Here is a 24,352-nt window from a genome sequence, read left to right as displayed (position 1 = left end):
AGGCTCGGGGTGCCACCCGGCTTGGGGACACACGGGGTCAGGCCAGGCTTGGGGTGGCCCTTGGCTTGGGGACACGTGAGGGGCTCAGGGTGTCCCTCTGGTTTGGGGACATGCAGGGTCAGGCCAGCCTCAGGGTCCCATCTGGTTTGGGAACACATGAGAACAGGCCAGGCTCAAAGTGCCCCTCTGGTTTGGGGATATGTAGGGTCAGGCCAGCCTCAGGGTGCCCCCAGAGCCCCTCAAACCCACCAGAAGAAGTAGTGGGTGATCTTCAGGTCACAGATGGCCCTCTTCATGAGGAAGCGCACCAGGGGGCTGTCCAGGTAGCACTCGTACTTCAGGGCCTGCACGGGGACAGTGTCACAGGGGCACGGTGGCACCGGTGGGCACCCCATGGCGCATCCCGCTGCCACCACGCACCTGCACCAGCTGGGGCAGGTAATCCAGCAGCTCCGTGTCCGAGATGGAGTCAATCCACTGCACAGCCGTCCTCCTCACCTCCTGGTCTGGGAACCTGCAGCCAGCACACGTTCCATGGGGTGACAGTGCCCTCCTGTGAGAGTCTGTCTGAATTTTCCTGAATCTGCCTCATGATCGTCATTTGGGGACCACTGAAGAGAAGACCCTGCCTGTCTAGAATCTCTGGTTCTGAAGGAGAAAGCCACACACCAACAAGGCCCTGAGATCTGAGAGCGTTGCTAAGCCATTGTTTTCACAGGTGTTGTTTGCTGTACACTGAGCCCAATGAGAAGGGGCACCGTGCTCTGTTTGCAACAACAGCCTTGGGAGCTGTCCCACCTCTCAGCCTGGCTGGACTTCTCCTGAGGTTCAGGTGGTCTCCCACAGCAGACCCTCACCTGTTTTACAACCACCGTGACAGACTGAGATGTAAGGAGCCTCTCCATCAAGGAGTGAGACATGGAACCCCCATGTGAAAAGGCCCCTCTGCTCCTTCCAAGGACTGGGACTGAAACCCCCATGTGAAAAGGCCCCTCTGCTCCTCCCAAGGACTGAGACATGAAACCCCCATGTGAAAAGGCCCCTCTGCTCCTCCCAAGGACGGGGACTGAAACCCCCAGCCCGGGGCAGGTGTGTGGGGCAGGCAAGCTGACCAAAGCGAGATGTTTGCCTGCAGGTTGTGACCACTGGACCAAGAACACAATGGCTCTGGTTTAGTGCTGAGAACATGGACTACCTGTTACATCTATTCCTTATTGTATCTGTTTCCCCCCCCTCAGAATTATCATAACAAAAACCTCTGAGTTAGTGAGAGATTTTGAGATCTCCCCAAGGTAACAGGCGGATCCTCGACTGGACTGGACCAAAGGACTTTGTCTCTACGTTTGGTAGCTCTATCTCCCCCTCTCTCTCTCTCTATTCTCTCTCTTCCTCTATCTTTTTCTCCCCCTTAATCCCTCTATCCCATTTTGCTGTGGCATTCAATAAAGGTGCATTTGTTTTGATTATTACCCCAAACCCCCTGTGCCGTGTCGGTTTTTTGCACCCTGAGATCAACCCTAGGAACCATCACAACATCCGTTCACTAGGACGGATCGTGGCGCCTCCTGCCACCGCCACACGGCACCCAGGTGTCCCCACAGCCCACGGGGGTGGCTTACGTGGCGTGCAGCAGCCCCAGGGCGTCCTGGTGGCTCATGGAGCTCCACTGGCTGAGCAGGGCGTAGATGTCGGGCAGGCAGCCCCAGTCCCAGCTGGGGGCACTGGCCAGCAGCATGGGCAGGGCGCCGGGGGACGCGTGGCAGTGGCAGCGCTTCTCCCACAGCCGCTGCCGGTCCGCCTCCGTCAGCCTGAGGGGACACGGGGACAGCGTCGGGTAGGGCAGGGCAGGGCTGGTGTCAGGGGGAGGAGGTGGCATCCCTGTGACCCCAGAACACATGGGACGTAGGGGAGGTGGCATCCCTGTGACCCCAGAACACATGGGACATAGGGAAGGTGGCATCCCTGTGACCCCAAAACGCGTGGGAGGGTGAGGAGGTGGCATCCCTGTGACCCCAAATGTGCATGGACTAAATGGCTGTCCCCATGCCCAGGGGTAACTGAGCTGTTCCTGGCTGTCCCCATGCCCAGGGGGGACTGAGCTGTTCCTGGCTGTCCCCATGCCCAGAGGGGACTGAGCTGTCCCTGCCTGTCCCCATACCCAGCGGGGACTGAGCTGTCCCTGCCTGTCCCCATGCCCAGGGGGGACTGAGCTGTTCCTGGCTGTCCCCATGCCCAGGGGGGACTGAGCTGTCCCTGCCTGTCCCCATGCCCAGGGGGGACTGAGCTGTCCCAGGAGTCCCCATGCCCAGGGGGGACTGAGCTGTTCCTGGCTGTCCCCATGCCCAGGGGGGACTGAGCTGTCCCTGCCTGTCCCCGTGCCCAGGGGGGACTGAGCTGTCCCTGCCTGTCCCCCTGCCCAGGGACCCCCGAGCCAGCCCTGCTGTTCTTTGGGCAGCTGCTGACACCCGATCCCCCTGGGCAGCTCCAGCCGTGCCAGCCTGGCCCAGGCACCGGTCAGCTGTCCCCAAGGAGGGGACAACAGCGAGGGCAGAGCACTGCAGAACCCCCAGCTCCAAAACCCCCAGCCCTGGAGGAAGGGACATGCCCTGTGCGTGCTGAGGGGTGTCACCGGTGTCCCCCCGGGTTTATTTACCAATACAGGGATTTTTTCTGCATGGCCTCCCGCAGCTGGCGCTGGTCCTCCTCCCCCAGGCTGCCGAAGTCGTACCTGGGGCTGGGCTCGGCCGCGGGCGGGCTGGTGAACTTCACCTCAAAGGCCGAGCTGGGGAAGTCGATCTGGGGCAGAGGCAGAGGGTGAGGGGACCCCCACGGGAGGCTTTGAGGGGGGGTCTGTGGCCCAGGACGTACCTGCAGGATGACACTGTCGGGCTGGTTGAAGTTTGGGGCGCTGGACCTGGCCCTGGAGTTGTCCTGGGTGGCCGGCCACAAGCCCAGGAGCTTCCGCCCGCAGGTCAGGACCCTGGGGGGACAAAGGGTGGCACTGGGGGGACAATCTGCTGGGGCACGGGGGTGGCACCGCTGCTGGTGCTGAGCTGAGGCACTGGGGACCCCATGGCACTGGGGACACTGAGGTTTTTGGGATCCCACGGCACTGGGGACCCCCAAAGTTCTGGGGACCCCATGGCACTGGGGACCCTCCTGGGATGCCAGCCCAGCCCCTCCCTGTGCCCAGGGTGCTGAGAACCCCATGGCACTGGGGACCCCAAGGTTCTGGGGACCCTCCTGTCTTCCTAAGGGATGCCAGCCCAGTCATTCACTGTGCCCAGGGGACCCCACAGTACTGGGGACATCGAGGTTCTGGGGACCCCAAGGTGCTGGGGACTCTCCTGTGCCCCCCAGGGATGCCAGCCCAGCCCCTCCCTGTGCTGGGAACCCCATGGCACTGGGGACCCCATGGCACTGGGGACCCTCCTGTGCCCCCCAGGGATGCCCAGCACGCCCCACGTACTGCCTGAAGTTGAAGAGGGGGGTGGTGACCCAGCCCAGGGCCTCGGGGACTCTCCGCTGTTTGTTGGCCTCAGAGGAGCTGCCCGGGGGTGGCACGGGCACGGCGAACAGGGTGACACTGAGCAGGGTCTCCCGGGGCAGCCGGTTCACCTGCACCGGGAAGCAAATCCTGCAGGAGAGAGGGGGGGATGGGCTCAGGGTGATGGGGATGGGCTCAGGGTGGTGGGGATGGGCTTGGGGTGCCCGGGATGGGCTTGGGGTGCCAGGGACAGGCTCAGGGTGCCAGGGACCAGCTCAGGGTGCAGGGGATGAGATCAGGGTGCCAGGGATGGGCTCAGGGTGCCAGGGACGGGCTCAGGGTGCCAGGGATGGGCTCAGGGTGCCAGGGTTGAGCATGGGGTGCCAGGGATGAGCATGGGGTGCCAGGGACAGGCTCAGGGTGCAGGGGATGGGCTCAGAGTGCCAGAGATAAGCTCAGGGGACCAGCTCTAGGTGCAAGGGATGGGCTCAGGATGCCAGGGACAGGCTCAGGGTGTTGGGGATGGGCTCAGGGTGCCAGGGATGGGCTCAGGGTGTCGGGGATGGGCTCAGGGTGCCAGGGATGGGCTCAGGGTGCCAGGGATGGGCTGGGGTGCCAGGGATGGGCTCAGGGCGCAGGGGATGAGATCAGGGTGCCAGGGACTTCCTCTCCCAGTCCCGTCCTTGGATGCCCCAGGAGAGCCCGGCCCTACAGCTGCCTTTTCTGCGGACACCGGGGTGTCCCTGGAAGTCCCTGAAGTCCGTGACGTCCCTGGGAGTCCCTGGAATTCCCTGGAGGTCCCTAAAATCCCTGGAAGTCCCTGCAGGTCCCTAAAATCCCTGGAAGTCCCTGCAGTCCCTGAAGCCCCCAGCCACCCCGCAGGTTTGGGGACTCCAGCCAGCTGGAGCTCCGGGAAGCCCGGCTGCCCTCTCTGCCCCTCGAAGGTGACCCCAGGGCCAGGGCCCTCCACGGGGAGCCCCGGCGGGCACTGACCTTGCCCCACCACCCGGGGGGGGCCGCCTGGGACCCCCGGGGCTGGGATTCCTCTCTGCCGCTCCCAGGGAGCTCGGGGTGGCAGCTACATCCCGCGGGAAGGACGGACAGACAGACGGACGGACGGGGAAGGATCCCCGGGGAAGGATCCCCGCGCTCGCCGCCGTCCCTGTCCTTGGGGGCACCGGCGCCGTCTAAAATTATCCCGTCCCATCCCCACCTCCCGGGCCGCCGTGGATGCCAGGCATGGCGAGGGCTCAGCACGGCCTCCTCGCCTGCTCCCGGTGCTATTTTGGGAGCAGATCCCCTTTCCCGGGGGTTGCTATTTCCGGGCAATGACACAAAAACTTCCAACACCCCAAAAAAAAAAAAAAAAAAGAAAACGGAGAGGAGGAGCAGGGGAGGGGAGGATGATGGGGAGGATGATGAAGGCAGCGTGGGTGGGATCCCCGTGGCCAGCCCGTGGCCTTACTGCTGGTCCCAAATGATGAGGTGGAAGAGGTATTTGTAGACGTGGGCCTTCCTGGTGAGCAGGGGGCTGCACAGCTCCTTCCCGCCGTGGCTGAGGGAGCACGAGAGGTAGAAATCTTCATAACTGTGGGAGAAACACCCAGTGAGCCGGGTGGGGCCGCCTGAGCCCCTAAATCCTGTCCTGAGGATGGGGAAGGGGTGGGGGAGGGCTTTACCAGGGTCACCAGAACCCCTAAATCCAGCCCCAAGGATGGAAAAGGGGATGGGGCTTTACCCAGGCCACCTGAGCTCTTAAATCCTGTTCTGAGAATGGGAAAGGAGTGGGGCTTTACCTGGATTACCAGAACCCCTAAATCCTGCCCCAAGAATGAGAAAGACAGGGGGGCTTTACCAGGGTGACCAGAACCCCTAAATCCTGCTCCAAGGATGGGAAAACCTGGATCATCAGAACCCCTAAATCCTGCCCCAAAGATGGGAAATCCTGGATCATCAGAGCCTCTAAATCCTTCCCCAAGGATGGAAAAGGGGTGCTGGGGCTTAATCCAGACCACCAGAACCCCTAAATCCTTGCCTGAGGATGGGAAAACTCAGATCATCAGAACCCTTAAATCCTGCCCCAAAGATGGGAAATCCTGGATCATCAGGGCCCCTAAATCCTGTCCCGAGGCTGGAAAAGAGGAGGGCTTTACCCAGGCTACAAGAGCCCCTAAATCCTTCCCCAAGGATAGGAAAACCTGGATCACCAGAACCCCTAAATCCTTCCCCAAGGATGGGAAATCCTGGATCATCAGAACCTCTAAATCCTGCCCCGAGGATGGGAAAGGGGGACAGAACGGGGCCATGTCCCCCCTCCCGGTGTCCCCAGCACCATATGGCACGGCGCATTCCGGCACACGGGGGGGCCCTGCCATGTGGCAGGTGCCGAGCGACAATCCGGGCAGGGCCGCGACAATCCGGGCAGGGCTGCGACAATCCGGGCAGGGCTGCGGGGCGCGGGGGTCAGGGGCTGGCGGCATTTCCCAGGCTCGCCGCTTTGTTCGGAGCCACTCACCAAGGGGAATACATTAAGGACAAGGACAAAGGCGAGGGGTCCCCGGCGGGGCGGCTCTGCCGGCGCCACTGTCGCCACCCCCCGGTCCCCTCCCGGTCCCCTCCCGGTCCCCCCGCGCCGGGCACGGGCACGGAGGAGCGGAACAAAGGGGCCACGCCGCTGGCGCGGGGCGCGGGGCCATCTGTCACCTCCCCCGGGTGGCGCGGTGGCCTCGGGATGAGCCAGCCCGGCCCGAGATGCGGCGACATCGCGCCCTGGATGGCAGTGCCAGCGATCCCGGGGACACACGCTGGGATTTTGGGGTGTCCCAGTGCCAGCAATCCTGGGAACACACTCTGGGATTTTGGGGTGTCTCCGTGCCAGCATTCCCAGGAACAGGCTGAGATTTTGGGGTGTCCCAGTGCCAGCAATCCTGGGAACATGCTCTGGGATTTTGGGGTGTCCCAGTGCCAGCAATCCTGGGAACATGCTCTGGGATTTTGGGGTGTCCCGGTGCCAGCGTTCCCAGGAATGTGCTGGGATTTTGGGGTGTCCCAGTGCCAGCATTCCCAGGAATGTGCTGGGATTTTGGGGTGACCCGGAGCCAGCATTCCCAGGTGTGCTGGAATTTTGGCGTGTCCTAGACACACAGTGGGATTCTGGAGTGTCCCAGTGCCAGCATTCCCAGGAACAGGCTGGGATTTTGGGGTGTCCCAATGCCAGCAATCCTGGGAACACGCTCTGTGATTTTGGGGCATTCCAGACACACCGTGGGTTTTGGGGTGCCCCAGACACACGCTGGGAATTTGGGGCATCCTGGACACAAAGCTGGGATTTTGGAGTGTCCAAGTGCCAGCATTGCCAGGAATGTTTTGTTTTGTGTTGACTCTGTCAGGTTTGTTTTTTGTGTTTTTTTTTTTTACTATTGCATTTGTATTTGTAATTTCCCTAATAAAGAGCTGTTATTCCTATCCCCACATATTTACCTGCGAACCCCTTACTTCCAAAACTATAATAATTTTGAGAGAGTGGGGGGTTTACATTTTCCATTTCCAGGGGAGGCTCCTGCCTTCCTTAGCAGCCACCTGGCTTTGCAAAGCAAGGAACCAGGTGAGGAGGGCAGGGCCGCAACAGGTGATGGGGTGAAGGCCAGGGTGCAGGTGAGGGCCTCACCTGGCAGCCCAGGTGATGGGGCAAAGAGCAGGGTGCAGGTGAGGGGGGCCTTACCTGGCGGCCCAGGTGATGGGGCAAAGAGCAGGGTGCAGGTGAGGGCCTTACCTGGTGGCCCAGGTGATGGGGATGCGGTGGGTGGCGTAGACGGTGAAGGCCAGCGGGCAGGTGAGGGCCTCACCTGGCTGCCCAGGTGATGGGGCAAAGGGCAGGTGAGGAGGGCCTTACCTGGCAGCCCAGGTGATGGGGCAAAGGGCAGGTGAGGAGGGCCTTACCTGGCAGCCCAGGTGATGGGGCAAAGGGCAGGGAGCAGGTGAGGGCCTTACCTGGTGGCCCAGGTGATGGGGATGCGGTGGGTGGCGTAGACGGTGAAGGCCAGCGGGCAGGTGAGCAGCCGCGCCTCCTGCGCCACGCCCAGCTCGCGGCTCCCGGGCGCGGCCGTCTGGAAGTCGGCGTTGAAGGTGCTGCAGTAGAGCTCCACCAGGTTGAGGATGGCGGCCGTGAGGCTCTCCACGATCCTCTCTGAGGGAGACACGGATGGGGATCTGTCAGTGCCTCAGGGATCTGTCAATCCCTGAGGGAAACGTGGACAGGGATCCATCAATCCCTGAGGGAAACGTGGACAGGGATCCATCGATCCCTCAGGGAAACATGGACAGGGATTCATCAATCCCTCAGGGAAATGTGGACAGGGATTCATCGATCCCTCAGGGAAACATGGACAGGGGTCTGTCAATCCCTCATGGATTCATTAATCCCTCAGGGAAACATGGATGGGGATCCGTCAATCCTTCAGAGAAATACGGACGGGGATCCATTGACCCCACATGGATTCATCAATCCCCCAGGGAAATAGAAATATGGACAGGGATCCATCAATCCCTCAGGGAAACACGGATGGGGATCCATCAATCCCTTAGGAATCCCCCACAGATCCATCAATCCCTTAGGAATCAATTAATCCCTCAGGGAAACATGGACAGGGATCCATCAATCCCCCAGGCATCCGTCAATCCCTCAGGGAAACATGGATAAGGATCCATCGATCCCTCAGGGAAACACGGACAGGGATCTGTCAGTCCTTCAGGGATTTGTCCATCCCTCAGGGATCCGCCAGTCCCTCAGGGAAACAAGGGAAGGGATCCATTGATCCCTTAGGAATCCATCAATCCCTCAAGGATCCATCAGTCCCTCTGAGATCCATCAATCCTTCGGGGATCCATCCCTCAAATCTGGATTTGGAACCCCCACGCTGCTTCCCCCCACTCAGGGATGCATTAATGATGGCGGAATTCCAAATTTTTCCATTTGGAGCTCACAAGGAGTAACAACACCCCCAAAATCCTCCTTTTTTTTTGTTTCTTTTTTAACCAGACCGGTTTCCAACCCGTTTTTTGGCCTCAAGAACTGAAGGGGGAGGAGGGGTTTGAAGATGAAAAGCATGGCACGAACTTGAGCCCAGAAAGGGGAGCAGGAGAAGAGAAATACCTCGATTTTCCTTCTTGGCCAGAACGTTTGGATCCTGTGGGGGGAAAGGAAAAAAAAAAAAAAGAAACACATACGAAAAAAAATTGAGAAACCACCAAAAAAAAGAGAAACCACCAAAAAAACCCCAGAGAAACCACAAAAAAAAAAGGAGAGAAACCACAAAAAGAAAAAGAAGAAACCCTTGAGTGCTGCCAAGGCGGATTTTACGTAACCACCCCAGGCTGCCAGATCCAGGCTGCTCCAGGCTATTGAGGGATTTTCCACGTGGTGGAAAGGAGGGAAAAGAGCCAGATGTGACAATTTTTTTTCTCCTCCCACTCCTGGCTAAGTTCCCCTGGGCTGCAAGATAAGTGTGGGTTCTATTTGCCATCTGTTAAAGGTGGAGCAGTTATCTTTTCTTCATTGGGCAGTTTTCTTTATCTGTTCCACAACCAATCCTCCTCCAGGAGATCTCTGCTCTTCACGGGCCATTAATTATTAATTATCTTCTGTCCATGGCCAGTGAGTGGCCCTGCAGGGCTGATCCAATCCCATCATCCCATGGGGAGATGCTCCGCCCAGGGGAGGAGCCAAGCATTCCTACCTGGGTACAATCTGAGCTTTGGGACAGCCCAGCAGCCTTTGCCCAGTGCATTGCCAGAGGAGCAGCTTCTGCTGCCCTGCATTGCCAGAGGGAGCCCAGGCCCATCTCCAGCAGCCCTGGAGCTGCAGAGGAAAACTCCCCCCTTGTGCAGGATCCCTGCTCCAGCAGAGCCACAGCTGGCACTGCAGGAGGGCTGAGCCCCCATGGGATGGGGCTGTGCCACCCCCTGATACACAGGGGACAGGGACTGCTCTGACTCTTCCAGTGCTTTGTTTTGTACTATTGCATTTGTATTTTTAATTTTCCTAGCAAAGAACTGTTATTCCTATTCCCATATCTTTGCCCGATAGCCCCTTAATTTAAAAAATAATAATAATTTGAAGGGAGGGGGTTTACATTTCCTGTTTTCATTTCCTGCCTTCCATAGCAGAACCTGTCTGTTCAAACCAAGACATCCACAAATCACCTTCCAGCTCAGGATAATAAAGAACTGTTATTCCTATATCTTTGCCTGAGAGCCCCTTAATTTCAAAATTATAATAATTCAGAGGATTATTCAGAGGGTTTGCATTTTCCATTTCAGGGGAGGTTCTTGCCTTCCACAGCAGAACCTGTCTGTTCAAACCAAGACATCCACAAATCACCTCCCAGCTCAGGATAATAAAGAACTGTTATTCCTACTCCCATATCCATGCCTGAGAGCCCCTTAATTTCAAAAGTATAACAGCTGGGAGGGAGGGGGTTTCAAGTGCAGGAGTTAAATTAATAATTGACATTAGTTGGAATTGGAAATTGCCATTAGGTGGAAGAAGACTGTTTTCCATACTAGGCTAGCAGAGAGTCATTGAGGTGCTTGTATGATGAGAAGAGAATGATTTTCTCATGCTGACAACTTCTACACAGGTGTCCCAACACCTTCAAGTCCTTGCAGGTATTTCAGAAATAATAAATCGCTTATGCCAGTAATTCAAAAAAGTGTTTTTTTCAGAAACACTTCGATTTCCCATTCAAAACATTCCAATTCAATATCAAAATTCAAAATTTCAATTCAAAATTCCAATTCCAAAAAATTTCCAACAGTTTTCCATTTCAGGGGAGGCTCCTGAGCAGAACCTGCCCGTCCAAACCAAGCCCACCCCAGGCTCACCTTCTGGATTTTGGGCTGCATGCGGGACGGGCAGGGCGGCATCTGGTTGAGGGCAGCCGTGATCTCCTGGGACTCCACGGCCGCCAGGGCGTTGCAGATGGCCATGACCGACTGGATCACGCGCTCGGCCTTCATGGGGACATCGCCCTGAGGGACAGCACAGGGGGGCAGCTGGGATCAGGGGCAAACGGAAGGCGTGGCTGGGGGGGTGAGTTCTGGTTTTCTGTTAGAGGTCGGGCTGTTGTCTTTGTTTCTTTGTCTCTTTATCTGTTATATTCGTGTTATATTATATTATATTATATTATATTATATTATAGTATATTTATAGTATATTTATTTTTATAATTGTAATTATATTTATATCATATATCTTTATATATTATGTTATGTTATATGATATCATATCATACCATATCATATCATTGTATATAATATTTTAATAGTTTATTTTATTTATATTTATATTTAATCTCTTTATATCCTCTATCTATACATATACATTATATAACATTACATTACATTATATTACATTATATTATATTGTATTATATTATATCATATTATATTTTAATAGTTTATTTTATTTATATTTAATCTCTTTATATCCTCTATCTATACATATTACATTCCATTCCATTCCATTACATTATATTATATTAATCTCTTTATTTCTTCCATCCTTCCTCCAGGAGATATCTTCTCTTAATGGACCATTAATTATTAATTATTTTCTGTTCATTGGACACCGAGTGTCCATGCGTGGCTGATCCAATTCCAGCATCCCATGGGAAGATGCTCCACCCAGGGGGAGGAGCCAAGCATTCCTACCTGGGTACAATCTGAGCTTTGGGACTGCACAGCAGCCTTTGCCCACTGCATTCCCAGAGTGGATCAAAAACCCCCAAAACCTCCCCAAAACCCCCAAACCCCCCCCAAAACCATCAGTGGCCTCACCTCAGCTGCCAGGAACGCGTCCACCTCGTTGTGGAAGGTGTCGAAGAGGAGACTCAGAGCCTGCCTGGGGGACAGGAGACAGCGCTCAGCCCCGGCCAGGGGACACGTGGGGACAGTGACACTGTGTCCCCCCTGGGTGAGCATTGGGGACAGTGGCACCGTGTCCCCCTGGGTGGGCACTGGGGACAGTGGCACCGTGTCCCCCTGGGTGGGCATTGGGGACAGTGGCACCGTGTCACCCTGGGTGGGCACTGGGGACAGTGACACCGTGTCACCCTGGGTGGGCACTGGGGACAGTGACACCGTGTCACCCTCTGGATGTCACTGTGTCCCCAGCCCTACCTGCTGATGGTCTGTTTGATGGGTCGCTCCTGCAGGTGGATGTGGTGGTTGAGGGTGGACGGGCTCTGGTCATCGCTGGCCTGGGGACACAGAGAGGCTGAGCGGGGCTGCAGGGAGGTGACACCGACCCCTCGGTGTGACACTGACCCCTCAGTGTCCCAGAGATGTGACACAGACCCCCGGTGTCCCAGGTAGGTGACACGGACCCCATGGTGTGACACCAACCCTCAGTGTCCCAGGCTGGTGGCACCCACCGTGCGGGCCAGGTCGCTGCGCACCCCTTTCCTCCGGAGCAGCTGCAGCCGGATGTCGATGTCGAATTTCCTGCAGTGCTGGATGTGCTCGTGACTGCCCAGTGCATGTTTGCTGTGGGGACAGGGCCACAGGCTCACCCCACACCCCAAAAACCCGCCTGGCTGCCCCAAAATCCCACCTGGCTGCCCCAAAATCCCACCTGGCTGCCCCAAAATCCTGCCTGAGAGCCCCAAAATCCTGCCTGGCTACACCAAAATCCCACCTGAGAGTCCAAAATCCCATCTGAGTGCCCCAAGATCTCCTGGCCAGGCACCCTTGGGATGGGCTCAGAGCAAGGCTGAACTTCCTGCAAGGCTGGTTGAACTTGTGCCTGTCAAATGTGCAGGGAGAGTTCCACAGGCTCATCCCACGCCTCAAAATCCTGCCTGGCTGCCACAAAATCCCACCTGAGAGCCCAAAATCCCATCTGGGGTGCCCTAAAATCCTCTGGCCAGGCAGCCTTGGCTGGGGTTCACAGGGAAACCAGAATTCCTGCAGGGATGGGTGAACTTGTGCCTGCCAAATGTGCAGGGAGAGCTTCACAGGCTCATCCCACACCCCAAAATCCCACCTGGGTGCCCCAAAATCCCACCTGGGGTGCCCCAAAATCCCCTGGCCAGGCAGCCTTGGCTGGGGTTCACAGTAAGGCTGAACTTCCAGCAGGGCTGGGTGAACTCGTGCCTGCCAAACGTGTAGGGAGAGTTCTGCACACTCATCCCACGCCCCAAAATCCCATCTGGGTGCTCCAAAATCCCACCTGAGAGCCCCAAAATCCCACCTGGGGTGCCCCACCCCGACATCCCCCAGCCAGGCAGCCTTGGCCGGGGCTCAGGGTGGCCGCCCTGCCTGCACAGGGACCTTTGTGGCACCAGGAAATTCAGAGAATGAGGAATTGTTCTCCCTCCTTCCCCTCCGGAGCCGGGCCCGGCCTGCCAGGACCTGCCCAGGGATCCGTGGGAAGCAGAGCACAGATCTGAGAGTGGGACTGGGAGGGAATTCTGGAGCTGGGAATGACAGAAAGAACCCTGGAGCAGGGAGTGACAGGGAAAACCCTGGAGCTGGGAATGACAGGGAGAATTCTGGAGCTGAGATTTATCCAGGGCTGGGATTTATCCGTTTTCCGCCCCCTGACACTGCTTTTACAGAATTCTCCTCCAAAAAGCATTTTTGGCAGCTCCCAGCTGGTTTTCCAGGGGCTTGGGGGTCAGCCTGACTAGGAGGAACATTCCCAAGACATTCCCAATGCTGCTTTTGGCAGGAGCAGCTCCAGAGGCAGGAAAAGGAGCAGAGAAGATCCTGCTGTGCTCACCAGGATCAACCCTGGGCGTTCATCACACCCTGGAGCTCCTGCTGTGGATTTTCCCTGGGTTTTCTCTGGTTTTCCCATGTCTTTCCTGTTTTTCCCATTTTTTTCCATTTTTCTCTTTTTTCCCCCCATTTTCCCCATTTTTTCCTCATTTTTCCCTGTTTTCTCCATTTTCCCCCTGGTTTTTTCCCTGTATTTCCCCTTTTTTCCCTATTTTCCCCTTGCTTTCCCCCCACTTTTCCCTGGTTTTTCTGTGTTTTTCCCTATTTTTCTCCCATTTTCCCCTGTTTTCCCCCCTTTTTTTCCCTGTTTCTCCCTGGCTTTTTCCCGTTTTTCCCCCTGATTTTCCCCCATTTTCCCATTTTTTTTCCCCATTTTTTTTCCCCAGTTACCCCCCCAGTTTTTCCCTGTTTTTTTCCCTCGGCCGCTCACTTCTGCAGGAACTCCTCGAGGCCGCAGATTTTGAGCAGGAAATCCTCGACGTCCACGGCGTGGAGCTCGTCGTGGGTGTAGCACAGGGCCTGGTAGATGAGCAGGTCCACGGTGGAGGAGCCTGGGGGGAACAGGAACGGCCCCTGAATCCTTGGGAATGGTGGGGATGGTGGGAATGGTGGGAATGGTGGGGTTGGAGGGGATGGTGGGACTGGGGGAATGGTGGGGATGGAGGAGATGGTGAGAGCAACAGGGATGGTGGGATTGAGGGATTGGTGGGATTGGTGGGAACAACGGGAACAATGGGGATGGTGGACATGGTGGGAATGGTGGGAATGAGGGAATGGGGGAATGGTGGGGATGGTGGGGATGGTGGGGATGGTGGGATTGGGGGAATGCTGGAATGGTGGGGATGGTGGGAATGGTGGGATTGGTGGGAATGGTTGGGATGGAGGGGATAGTGGAAATGGAGGGCATGGTGGGGATGGTGGGATTGGGGGAATGATGGGGATGGTGGGGATGGTGGGGATGGTGGGAATGGTGGGAAAGGTAGGAAAGGTGGAATGGTGGGATTGGGGGAATGGGGGAATGGTGAGATGGTGGGAGTGGTGGGATTGGTGGGAACAACGGGGATAGGGGAATGATGGGATGGTGGGAATGGTGGGAAGGGTGGGAATGGAGGAATGATGGGAATGGTGGGAATGGGAAAATAGTGGGGATGGTGGGATTGGTGGGGTTGGGGGAATGGGAGAATTGTGGGAATGGCAGGAACAGTGAGAACAGCAGGAATGGCGGGAGTGGTGGGGATGGAGGGATTGGGGAAATGGTGGGAACGGTGAGGATGATGGAGATGGGGGAATGGCAGGAACAGTGGGAATGGTGGGAACGGCAGGAACAGCGGGAATATGGGAATGGCAGGAACAGCGGGAACAGCGGGAATATGGGAACGGCAGGAACAGCGGGAACAGCGGGAATATGGGAATGGCAGGAACAGCGGGAACGGGGTGGGTGCGGTAACTCCACCTCCTGCCCCGGCCTGGGGACAGCACTCACAGTCGCAGGTGAAGGTGAGCGGCTCCCTCAGGCTGTCACACAGCACCGTCACCTTCAGGCTGACGCCGTGGCCCGGCTGCTCCGGGCTCACGTTCACCGCGTTCCACACCAGGCCCGACCCGGAACAGTCCCTGGAGCCCGAGCTGGAGCGGAGCCTGCGGGAGCAGGGACGGCTCAGGGGCCCTGCTGGCGCTGGAGGGGGTCCCACACCCCAAAAATCACTGGGGTGCCCTTGAATCCCCTTTTGGCTCGGCAGCCCTGGGAACAGCCCCTTTGGGTGGCCCTGAAACCCTTTTGGTGGCCCTAAACCCCTCTGGGTGACCCTGAATCCCCACCGGGTGGCCCTAAATCTCCTTGGGGTGGCTCTGAAGCCTCTCAGGGTAGCCCTGAATTCCCTCGGGGTGGCCCTAAACCCCTTTTGGTGGCTCTGAAGCCCTTGGTGGCCCTGAATTCCCTCTGGGTGACCCTGAATCCTCTCTTGGTGTCCCTGAATCCCCTCTGGGTGACCCTGAATCCCCTCTGGGTGGCCCTTAATCCCCTTTTGGTGTCCCTGAATCCCCTTGGAGTGGCCCTGAATCCCCTTTGGTGGCCCTGAGTCCCCTTTTCATGGCCTTGAATCCCCTCTTGGTGGCCCTGAAGCCCCTCTGGGCGGCCCTGAAGCCCCTCTGGGTTGCTTTGGGGACGTTTTGGGTACTCACACATCCAGCATGTGACAGAACGCCGCCACCTCCTCGTCCCGCTCCTCAGACACCTCGAAGAGCTCGTAGCCATTGGCCAAGGAGTGGGGCCGGGGAGCCACCTGTGGGGCAGGGCACGAGCCTGTCAGCTGGGGGACACCCCTGGGCCCCACACGCCCATGGGGACACCCAGACCCCCCCCTGGAACAGCCTGTGCCACGCCAGGGCCACCGTGGTGGGGACAGAGGTGGCCCCGCAGCGGTGTGGGGGCTCTGGGCCAGCATGGGGGGAGTTTGGCTCGCCCGTGGCTTGGAGACCCTCAGAGCCCCCCCAAAAGCGGCCATTCCCAGGGGTATCCCGCAGGGAGGAGCAGCAGGATGGGCAGGGAGTGCCCCCAGGCTGTGGGGGTGCTGCGGGGGACACTGCCCGCTGCTGTCCCCAGCAGGGCAGGTGGCACTGCCATGCCAGGTCTGACTCACAGGACCCGTTCAGTTTTGGGGTTTTGAGCAGGTCTGGCTCAGTTTTGGGACTTTGGACAGGTCTGGCTTACAGGACCTTCACTTTTGGGGTTTTGGGCAGGTCTGACTTACAGGACCTTCAGTTTTGGGGTTTTGGGCAAATCTGGGTCATGGGACCCTTCAGTTTTGGAGTTTTGGACAAGTCTGGCTCACAGGACCTTCACTTTAGGGGTTTCGGACAGGTTTGGCTCATGGGACCCTTCAGTTTTGTGGTTTTGGACAGGTCTGGCTCAGTTTTTGTGGTTTTGGACAGGTCTGGCTCAGTTTTTGTGGTTTTGGACAGGTCTGGCACATGGGACCCTTCAGTTTTGGGGTTTTGGACAGGCCTGGCTCAGTTTTTGGTGCTCTGGGCAGGGCTCTCTCATGGGACATCCCCATACTCAGATGCCTCTTCCCACACCCCACATCCCATTCCAAGGAGCCACGACGACATCACCAGGAGAACCCGCCCAGGAGGACACCCAGCCTGGGGACATCCCAGCTCTGAATTCCCAGCTCCATCCCCTCCCCAGTTCCCATTCCCGCCCCTCACCGGCTCCACGGAGATCCTGCGGTTCCTGTTGGCCGCCAGGTTCTTCCTCCCACCCGCCCGGGCTCCGTAGGTGCGCGGGGGCACCTGGGGGGGCATGGTCTTGCTCCGTGCCACCGGCTTCCCGCTGGATTCCTTCTCCAGGATGCTCCTGCCTTCCTTCCAGCCCCGGGAACCTTCCCGCAGCGCCTCGGACTCGTAGGTGGACTTGAGGTTGAGGCAGGTGATGGCGTCCACGCCGTAGGGATCCTCCTGGGAGATGCGGCGCCCCAAAAGCTTGTCCTGGGCCACCGAGAACATGTTGATGTCCCTGGGCTGGCCCTGGCCCTTGGGGGACAGCGGGGAGCGCTGGCTGCTCTCAGGACAGCCCCACAGCGGGTGCCGGGGCGGCAGCGGGGGCGGCGAGAGCTTTTTGGGGGAACCGCCGCCCTCGTGGGGCTCGGAGCCGTTGAGGGGCTCCCCGAGGAAATCCCGCTGGGAGCCCTCGAAGATGAGCAGGTAATCCCCGCTCAGGGGGCCCTTCCAGGGCTGAGCCTCCGGCCGGGGTGTGCTGGGCCCGGGTGGCACTTGGGGACCCTCGGGGACGGCGGGGCTGAGCGCGGGGTCGGAGCCGGAGAGCCCCCGCGCGGCTTTGATGGCGCTCCTGTCCACGGGGTCGTCCCAGGAGATGAGGGAGCGCTCCTGGAGCTGCTCCTTCCTGGCCCGGCTCTCCTCCTTGTCCTGGCGCAGGCGGGACAAGGCGTCGTACTCCATCTGCAGCGCCTCGGCCAGCGCCAGCTCCTTGCGGCTCAGCCCCACCGACTCCAGCGCCGGCCACTGCTCGCCGGGGCCGCGGCGGCGCGACGTCGACATCCTGCCGGGATCCTGCCGGGATCCTGCCGGGATCGGGGTCCGGAGAGCGGCACCGGCGTCAGGAGAACAGCATCCTGCTGCTCCTGGGAGCGGGAAGGGGTAGGGGGTTAAATGGGGAATGGGGAGAGGTGAGGGGGCGATGCTGGGAGTGGGGAAAGGTGAGGGGGCGATGGATGGGAGCAATGGATGGCTGGGAATGGGGAAAGGTGTGGGATTGATGCTGGAAATCAGGAAAGGTGTGGGATTGATGCTGGGAATGGGGAAAGGTGTGGGATTGATGCTGGGAATGGGGAAAGGTGTGGGATTGATGTTGGAAATCAGGAAAGGTGTGGGGTTGATGCTGGGAGTGGGGAAAGGTGAGGAGTTGATGTTGGAAATCAGGAAAGGTGTGGGATTGATGGATGGGTGGCCATGGGTGCTGGGAATGGGGAAAGGTGTGGGATTGATGCTGGGAATAAGGAAAGGTGAGGGATTGACAGATGGGTGCAATGGATGGCAGGGAATGGGGAAAGGTGTGGGATTGATGTCGGAAATCAGGAAAGGTGAGGGATTGATGGATGGGTGCCCATGGATGTTGGGAATAGGGAAAGGTGTGGGGTTAAAGGATGGCAGCCATGGATGTTGGGAATGGGAAAGGTGTGGGGTTAATGGATGGGTGCCCATGGATGTTGGGAATAAAGAAAGGTGAGGGATTAATGCTGGGAATGCTTCCCTCCCAGGGAAGGATTTATTCCCAACATCCCATCCAAACCAGCACAGGGAATCCTGGAATGGTTTGGGTTGCAATTCCCAGGGAATCCATGGCTGCCCCTGGATCCCTGGGAGCCCCCAAGGCTGGGTGGGGTTTGGAGAACCCTGGGATCATGGGAAGGGGCATGGGGTGGGAATTGGGACGATCCTTAGGATCTTCCAACCCAAACCATTCCACAATCCTTTAAAAAAAAATCCCAATTTCAGGACTCCAGACTCATTCCCAGCCTGCAAATTCCCAGAGAATCCGTGGCTGCCCCATCCCTGGGAGCGTCCAAGGCCGGCTTTGTCGGGGCTTGGAGCAGCCTGGGATGATGGATGGAATATCCCAAGGTCCTTTCCCACCCTCTGGAATCTCTGGGATAAGGAAGGCCGGGCTGGCTCAGCCCTTCCTGTGTGCCTGGAAAAAGGGAAACGAGCAGGGGCCCAGCAGGGCCAGGGGGTAAAAATAAAAATTTGGCTGCAGCTGCTGCTGCTTCCACTTCCCCAGGAGCCCACGGACACCAGGCAGGGCAGGGGCTGAGCTGGAATCCCAAATTTTTTTCCCCCAAAGGACACAAAACCACCCCAAACCCCACCAGGCTGCCCCAGCACTGTGGTTTTATAAAAATTTCAATGATTTGAGGGAAAAAAAAAAATCAGCCCCTGGCAGCAAATCCAGGGATTTTTAAGGCAGAATGGGAAAGGAGAGATGGGGAAGGAAGGGATGAGGGTGCTGAGGGGGCAGCTCCCATCTCTTATGTCAGGAGAGGGAACCGGGAATGGCCTGGAAAAGCCAGGAAATTTCTGGATCTCACGGATGTTCCCCAGCACCCACCCAGGCACTGCTCAGCTCTGAAAATCTCCAGCAGGGAACTCCAGGTTTTAGGGTTATGGGCAGATCTGGTTCATGGAACCTCCAGTTTTTGGGGTTTTGGATGGGTTTGGCACAAGGGACCTCCAGTTTTTGGGGTTTTGGATGGGTTTGGCACAAGGGACCTCCAGTTTTTGGGGTTCTGTAAAGGATTGGATCATGGAATCTCAAGTTTTTGGGGTTTTGGACAGGTTTGGCTCATTGGACCTCCAGTTTTTGGGGTTTTGGACAGGTTTGGCTCATGGAACCTCCAGTTTTTAGGGTTTTGGACAGGTTTGGCTCATGGGACCTCCAGTTTTTGGGGTTTTGGATGGGTTTTGCTCTTGGGACCTCCAGTTTTTGGGGTTCAGGCGAGGTGTGGCTCCAGTGCCCCCCCCCCCAGGTTCTCCTTTACCCCACACAGGGCTCTGCTGATGCTCCAATTTAGGGTCAAGAGGGGCCATCACCGCGCCCATTTTGGGGAAAGCAGGAAAATCCTAAATCCCAAACCACCAGAGCCAGGAGAGGCCTGGGGCCTCGCCGAGCCCCACAAGTGGCCCCCACACCCCACCCCAGTGCCCAGGGGCCACCTCCCTCCAGCCCAGGGTGTCCTCAGGCCACTCCTGAGGGGTTTTTGTCCTCCTGACCCCGAGCTCTGCAGGACCAGATGGTTCCTAATGAGCTCCACAATTCCCACTGGATTTGGGAACTGGGCATTTCCAGCCTCCCCCAGCACCGGCTCATCCAGGGATTTTGGTGCTTTCCAGCTGGAAAAAGTGGCTCCAGGTGGGGGTGAGAGGTTGGGAATGTTCCCTTCCCTGGCATTTCAGGGCCCTGCTGGCAGCCGTGGCTTTTTCCTGGAAAAGCAGAAATCCCGAAAGCTGGAAGCCGAACAGAGGGAAAAATCTGCTTTTAACCCAAAAGCAACAAAGTCCCGGCTGAATTTTGCGGCTGACGAAGCCACAGCTCCGCGCTGCTCTCCAAGACAAACATCTGCATCCCCTCCAGCCGCGTGTGGGGCTGGGATTGCCGCGGGAATGGGGCGGGAATGGGGCGGGAATGGGGTTTGGCCCCACAGAGCTGAGGAAACGCCTTGCCGCCACCAGGGGATGTCACTTGGGTTGGGGACACTGAGCAGGTGGCTCAGCCCCTTTCCCTTCCCAGAAAGAGCAAAAAAATCCCATGGAAAAACCCCAAAATCGCCCTCTAAGAGCTGGTCCGGGAGCAGGAAGTGATGCTCGGTCAGAGCCTCTGGATACTGGGATTTAATGGGAATTTATTGGGGATTTTAATGGGGATTTTAATGGGGATTTTAATGGGGATTTTAATGGGAATTTTAACCAATCACTTGGGTTGGGGACACTGAGCAGGTGGCTCAGCCCTTTCCCTTCCCAAAAGGAGCAAAAAAAATCCTATGGAAAAGCCCCAAAATCGCCCTCTAAGAGCTGGTCCGGGAGCAGGAAGTGACGCTCAGTCAGAGCCTCTGGATATTGGGATTTAATGGGAATTTATTGGGGATTTTAATGGGAATTTTAACCAATCACTTGGGTTGGGGACACTGAGCAGGTGGCTCAGCTCCTTCCCTTCCCAAAAGGAGCAAAAAAATCCCATGGAAAAGCCCCAAAATCGCCCTCTAAGAGCTGGTCCGGGAGCAGGAAGCGATGCTTGGTCAGAACCTCTGGATACTGGGATTTAATGGGAATTTATTGGGAATTTTAATGGGGATTTTAATGGGGATTTATTGGGGATTCTAATGGGGATTTTAATGGGGATTCTAATGGGGATTCTAATGGGGATTCTAATGGGGATTCTAATGGGGATTCTAATGGTGCCATGGTTAAAGGGGGCCCTGGAGCCTCCCTGATCCCAGGAAACCTGGCAGGATCCCGTGGCAGATCCCTGGCTCCCCATGCCCAGGGATGGGATCCTGGGGGTTCCTCGAGCACCCCCATCCTCCCTTCCCCCTCTCAGGATCCCACCTGTGGGACAGGGGGGGACAGGACCCCCCCCTTTTAAAGAGACCCCAACTCCTGACCCCACGGTGTCCCCACAGTGTCCCCACGGTGTCCCCAAGCAGCTCCAGACGCCGCCCCAGCCCCAGAGCCGCCTCCTGTCCCTGTCCCCGTTGTCACACCCAGGCCCAGACTTTTGGAATCTCCCACCCCACCCCGGGGCTGGGGTTTTGGGGGGCAGGGCCACCCCCGGGGGATGCTGGAGGTGGCACCTCACTGTCCCCGATGCCACCACCCGTGTCCTATGCAAATCTCGGCTTCCTCCTGCCACCCACCTGGGGACAGGAGGGGCAGCGGGGACAGGAGGGGCTGGAGCCCTAAAAACACCACAGGAACACCCCAAAACCACCACAGGAACACCCCCAAAACCACCACAGGAACACCCCCAAAACCACCACAGACACACCCCCAAAAACACTTTTGGAGCCACAAATGGACCCGTCGATCCCAAATCCAGCAAATCCAACAGTCTGGAAGGAAAAAAAGGGATTCAGGGAGGACTGGGATCATCATCCCCGGGATGTGGGGAGGACTGGGATCATCCCAGGGTGAATCCCAGTACATCCCAGTGAATCCCAGTGTATCCCAGTGAATCTCAGTGAATCCCAGTGCATCCCAGTGAATCCCATTCAATCCCAGTACATCCCAGTGAATTCCAGTCAATCCCAGTACATCCCAGTGAATCCTAGTGCGTCCCAGCGCATCCCAGTGAATCCTGGTGCACCTCAGTGAATTCCAGTCAATCCCAGTACATCCCAGTAAATCCTGGTGCATTCTGGTGTATCCCAGTGCACCCCAGTCCATCCCAGTCCCACTCCCACACAGAGCAGCTGCTCCCACTGCAGCAGGCTGGGAATTCCCGGCTGCAGGGTTGGAAGAGCCGATCCCCCGGATCCTCCAGATCCTCTGGATCCTCTCCCCAGCCTCCCTCTGGAATTTAGGGCTGTGCTCCGAGGTGGGGCAGGTGCCTGCCCAGGGCGGTTACCCTGGGAAATCCGGGATAGGCGGGTTCCTCACCCCAGAGCTCCCTGCTATCCCATTCCTCCCACTCTGAGAGGGAAAGGATTGGTTTTCCTGGGAATACCAGGCTCCAGGCAGGTTTCCCCATCCCACAGCTCCCTGTTATCCCATCCCTGCTGTTCTGGGAAGGAAGGGCTCATTTTCCTGTGAGATCCAGGTTCCAGGAACATTCCCTCACGCCCAGCTCCCTGTTATCCCGTCCCTGCCGCTCTGGGAAGGAAGGATGGATTTTCCCGGTCACGCTGGCGCTCATGGAGCCGGGCCCAGGCGCCGGGAACAATCCCAGCCGTGCTCGGCCTCGCACACACGAGCGGGGAGCCCCCGGAGCTCCCTCGCCCAACGGGAGCAGCTCCCAAACCTCTGGAATTCTGATCCACGAGATTCCCGCAGGTTTGGGATCCGCAGGAGAGCCGGGATCCAGGATCCCACCAGCATCCTCACCGGAGCCTCCTGCCCCTACAACCGTGGGGTTTTAGGGCTGGGATTGAGCCGACCCTGCTCGGCCTCACACCACGGCTGGACCTGTCCCTGTCCCTGTCCCTGTCCCTGTCCCTGTCCCCAGCCACTGACCCACAGGGTGGCATCCCTGCCCAGGGACAGGGGGGTGGGGACCAGAGGATCCAAAACCAAAAACCAACACCGAAAGCTCTCCAGGATTCCGTGATCCCCGTCCCCATCCCTTCCCTATTTCTGTCCCCATCGCTGTCCCTGTCCCTGCCCCGCCGGGAGGGGACAGGACCCCAACCCGCCCTGTCCCCTTCGCCCAACTCCGCCGTTCCTCGGGCACCACCTCATTGTTCCAACCCCCCCAAATTCCCGAGGGGAGACCCCCGACCCCTCCGCGTGCCCTGGGAAGGAGCAGCCCCGCATTCCCCCCGCGTTCCCTTTCGGGGTTCCCAGGATGAGCCGCAGCTCTTGGGAAGCTCCGGGAAGGCGAGCGGCGCCCGCATCTCCCCCGAGAGGGAAAAATTACGGATGCACAAACCTCCGTTTAAATAGAAAATATCATTTTTTAGCGGGGAAACCCCGGGACGAGCCGAGCAGAGCCCCCCGCTCCCTCCGCGGCCCTACCTGCTCCGAGCGGCTGCGGCGGCGGCGGCGGGGCCGGGGGTGCGGGAGGAGCCGGGGGGATGCGGGAGGAGCCGGGGGGATGCGGGAGGAGCCGGAGGGAGGCGGGAGGAGCCGGAGGGAGGCGGGAGCTCCGCGGCGGAGGCGGCGGACAATGGCGGGCGCAGCGCGGGGCGGTGCGGGGCCATCTCCCGGCCGAGCTCCGCATTGCACAGAGCCCCCGCTGGTGTCCCTTAGTGTCCCCCCCGAGGTGTTCAGAGCCCCGGCTGGTGTCCCCCTGAATGTCCCCGAGATGTTTCTCATTATACAGAGCCCAGCTGATGTCCCCCGGTGTCCCCCTGAATGTCCCCCGGGTATTCCCGGTGTCCCTCTGCATTGCACAGAGCCTGGGCTGATCCCCCGCCGTGTCCCCAGTGTCCCCCCCGTGTCCCCAGCACGTTCTGGTTGCCCCACGGAACCCCCGGGATGCTGCCGTCAGTTGGGGGGTGCAGGAGGGAGGGTGCAGGCAGTGGGGTGCCGATCGTGGGGTGCAGATCGGGGTGCAGGCAGTGGGGTTCAGGGAGAAGGGGTCAGTTAGGGGGTGAAGATAGTGGGGTGCTGATAGGGGTGCTGATAGTGGGGTGCAGACAAAAACACAAATCCCAGCGATTACACAGTTTCTTTGTATGCTGATATAGCAACAGCGCCACGACGGCCGCCAGAGCCCGGATAGCTCAGTCGGTAGAGCATCAGACTTTTAATCTGAGGGTCCAGGGTTCAAGTCCCTGTTCGGGCGTTCGTATTTTCCTTTTTTTTCCTTACTTTTTCACTGCCCCATTATTTTTTTTCCCTAAAAAACCCTTTTTTTACACCCGCGACACAGTCGGCGCTGCCCGCCGGAGGGTTTCGGCTGCGCCTGCGGGGAATCTTGGCAGGAAATAAAAAAAAAAAAGAAGTAGTGGATAGAAAAAGGACGTTCGCCCGAACAGGGACTTGAACCCTGGACCCTCAGATTAAAAGTCTGATGCTCTACCGACTGAGCTATCCGGGCTCTGAGTCTTGGGTCCGCGAAATGCTTTTATGAGCACACAGCACCGCAGTTTCTCCCGGCTTTTCCAGGAATTGGAATCCGTTCCCGGTGTGCAGCTCCCTCACCCGGCCCAAACACATCATTATACAAAATATTCTAATTATTTCTCAAAATATTCTAATTATTCCTCAAAATATTCTGGCTATTTCTCCAAATATTCTAATCATTTCTCAAAATATTCTAATTATTTCTGTCCGAGTGGCGCAGCCGGCCACAAACTCAGCCCGTCGCTGTTGGCACCCAGCGGTTCCCAAGCGCTGCCCCTGTGCTGGGAT

General features: G+C 57.9%; 1 protein-coding gene and 2 non-coding genes across 3 annotated transcripts in view; 1 reads left to right on the top strand and 2 right to left on the bottom strand.

Annotated features, from left to right (window-relative positions):
• The window catches only part of PIK3C2B (phosphatidylinositol-4-phosphate 3-kinase catalytic subunit type 2 beta), a 28,628-nt gene extending 5,517 nt beyond the window's left edge, over positions 1-23,111 (bottom strand). The window contains exons 1-18 of the mRNA XM_071449986.1: positions 23,012-23,111; positions 16,478-17,409; positions 15,449-15,549; positions 14,751-14,905; positions 13,698-13,818; positions 11,920-12,031; positions 11,666-11,745; positions 11,324-11,387; positions 10,370-10,516; positions 8,640-8,673; positions 7,478-7,673; positions 4,953-5,075; positions 3,470-3,637; positions 2,869-2,980; positions 2,654-2,796; positions 1,620-1,808; positions 421-514; positions 250-344 (exon numbers count right to left, since the gene is read on the bottom strand). Coding sequence (XP_071306087.1) covers positions 250-344; positions 421-514; positions 1,620-1,808; positions 2,654-2,796; positions 2,869-2,980; positions 3,470-3,637; positions 4,953-5,075; positions 7,478-7,673; positions 8,640-8,673; positions 10,370-10,516; positions 11,324-11,387; positions 11,666-11,745; positions 11,920-12,031; positions 13,698-13,818; positions 14,751-14,905; positions 15,449-15,549; positions 16,478-17,326 — 2,783 coding nt within the window. The 5' untranslated portion in view covers positions 17,327-17,409; positions 23,012-23,111. The remainder of the gene's footprint in view (positions 1-249; positions 345-420; positions 515-1,619; positions 1,809-2,653; positions 2,797-2,868; positions 2,981-3,469; positions 3,638-4,952; positions 5,076-7,477; positions 7,674-8,639; positions 8,674-10,369; positions 10,517-11,323; positions 11,388-11,665; positions 11,746-11,919; positions 12,032-13,697; positions 13,819-14,750; positions 14,906-15,448; positions 15,550-16,477; positions 17,410-23,011) is intronic.
• A 599-nt stretch (positions 23,112-23,710) lies between these two features.
• On the top strand, positions 23,711-23,783 carry TRNAK-UUU (transfer RNA lysine (anticodon UUU)). Its single transcript has one exon. It is a non-coding gene; the product is annotated as a tRNA-Lys (tRNA).
• A 182-nt stretch (positions 23,784-23,965) lies between these two features.
• On the bottom strand, positions 23,966-24,038 carry TRNAK-UUU (transfer RNA lysine (anticodon UUU)). Its single transcript has one exon. It is a non-coding gene; the product is annotated as a tRNA-Lys (tRNA).
• Positions 24,039-24,352: the final 314 nt, after the last annotated feature.

Source organism: Agelaius tricolor, unplaced genomic scaffold (genome assembly GCF_023055355.1).
Source record: "Agelaius tricolor isolate 1412-34295 unplaced genomic scaffold, bAgeTri1.0.p SCAF_30, whole genome shotgun sequence".
Lineage (NCBI taxonomy): Eukaryota > Metazoa > Chordata > Aves > Passeriformes > Icteridae > Agelaius > Agelaius tricolor.
The sequence above is the reverse complement of the archived record's forward strand: the minus strand, read 5'-3'. Positions and strand labels throughout refer to the sequence as shown.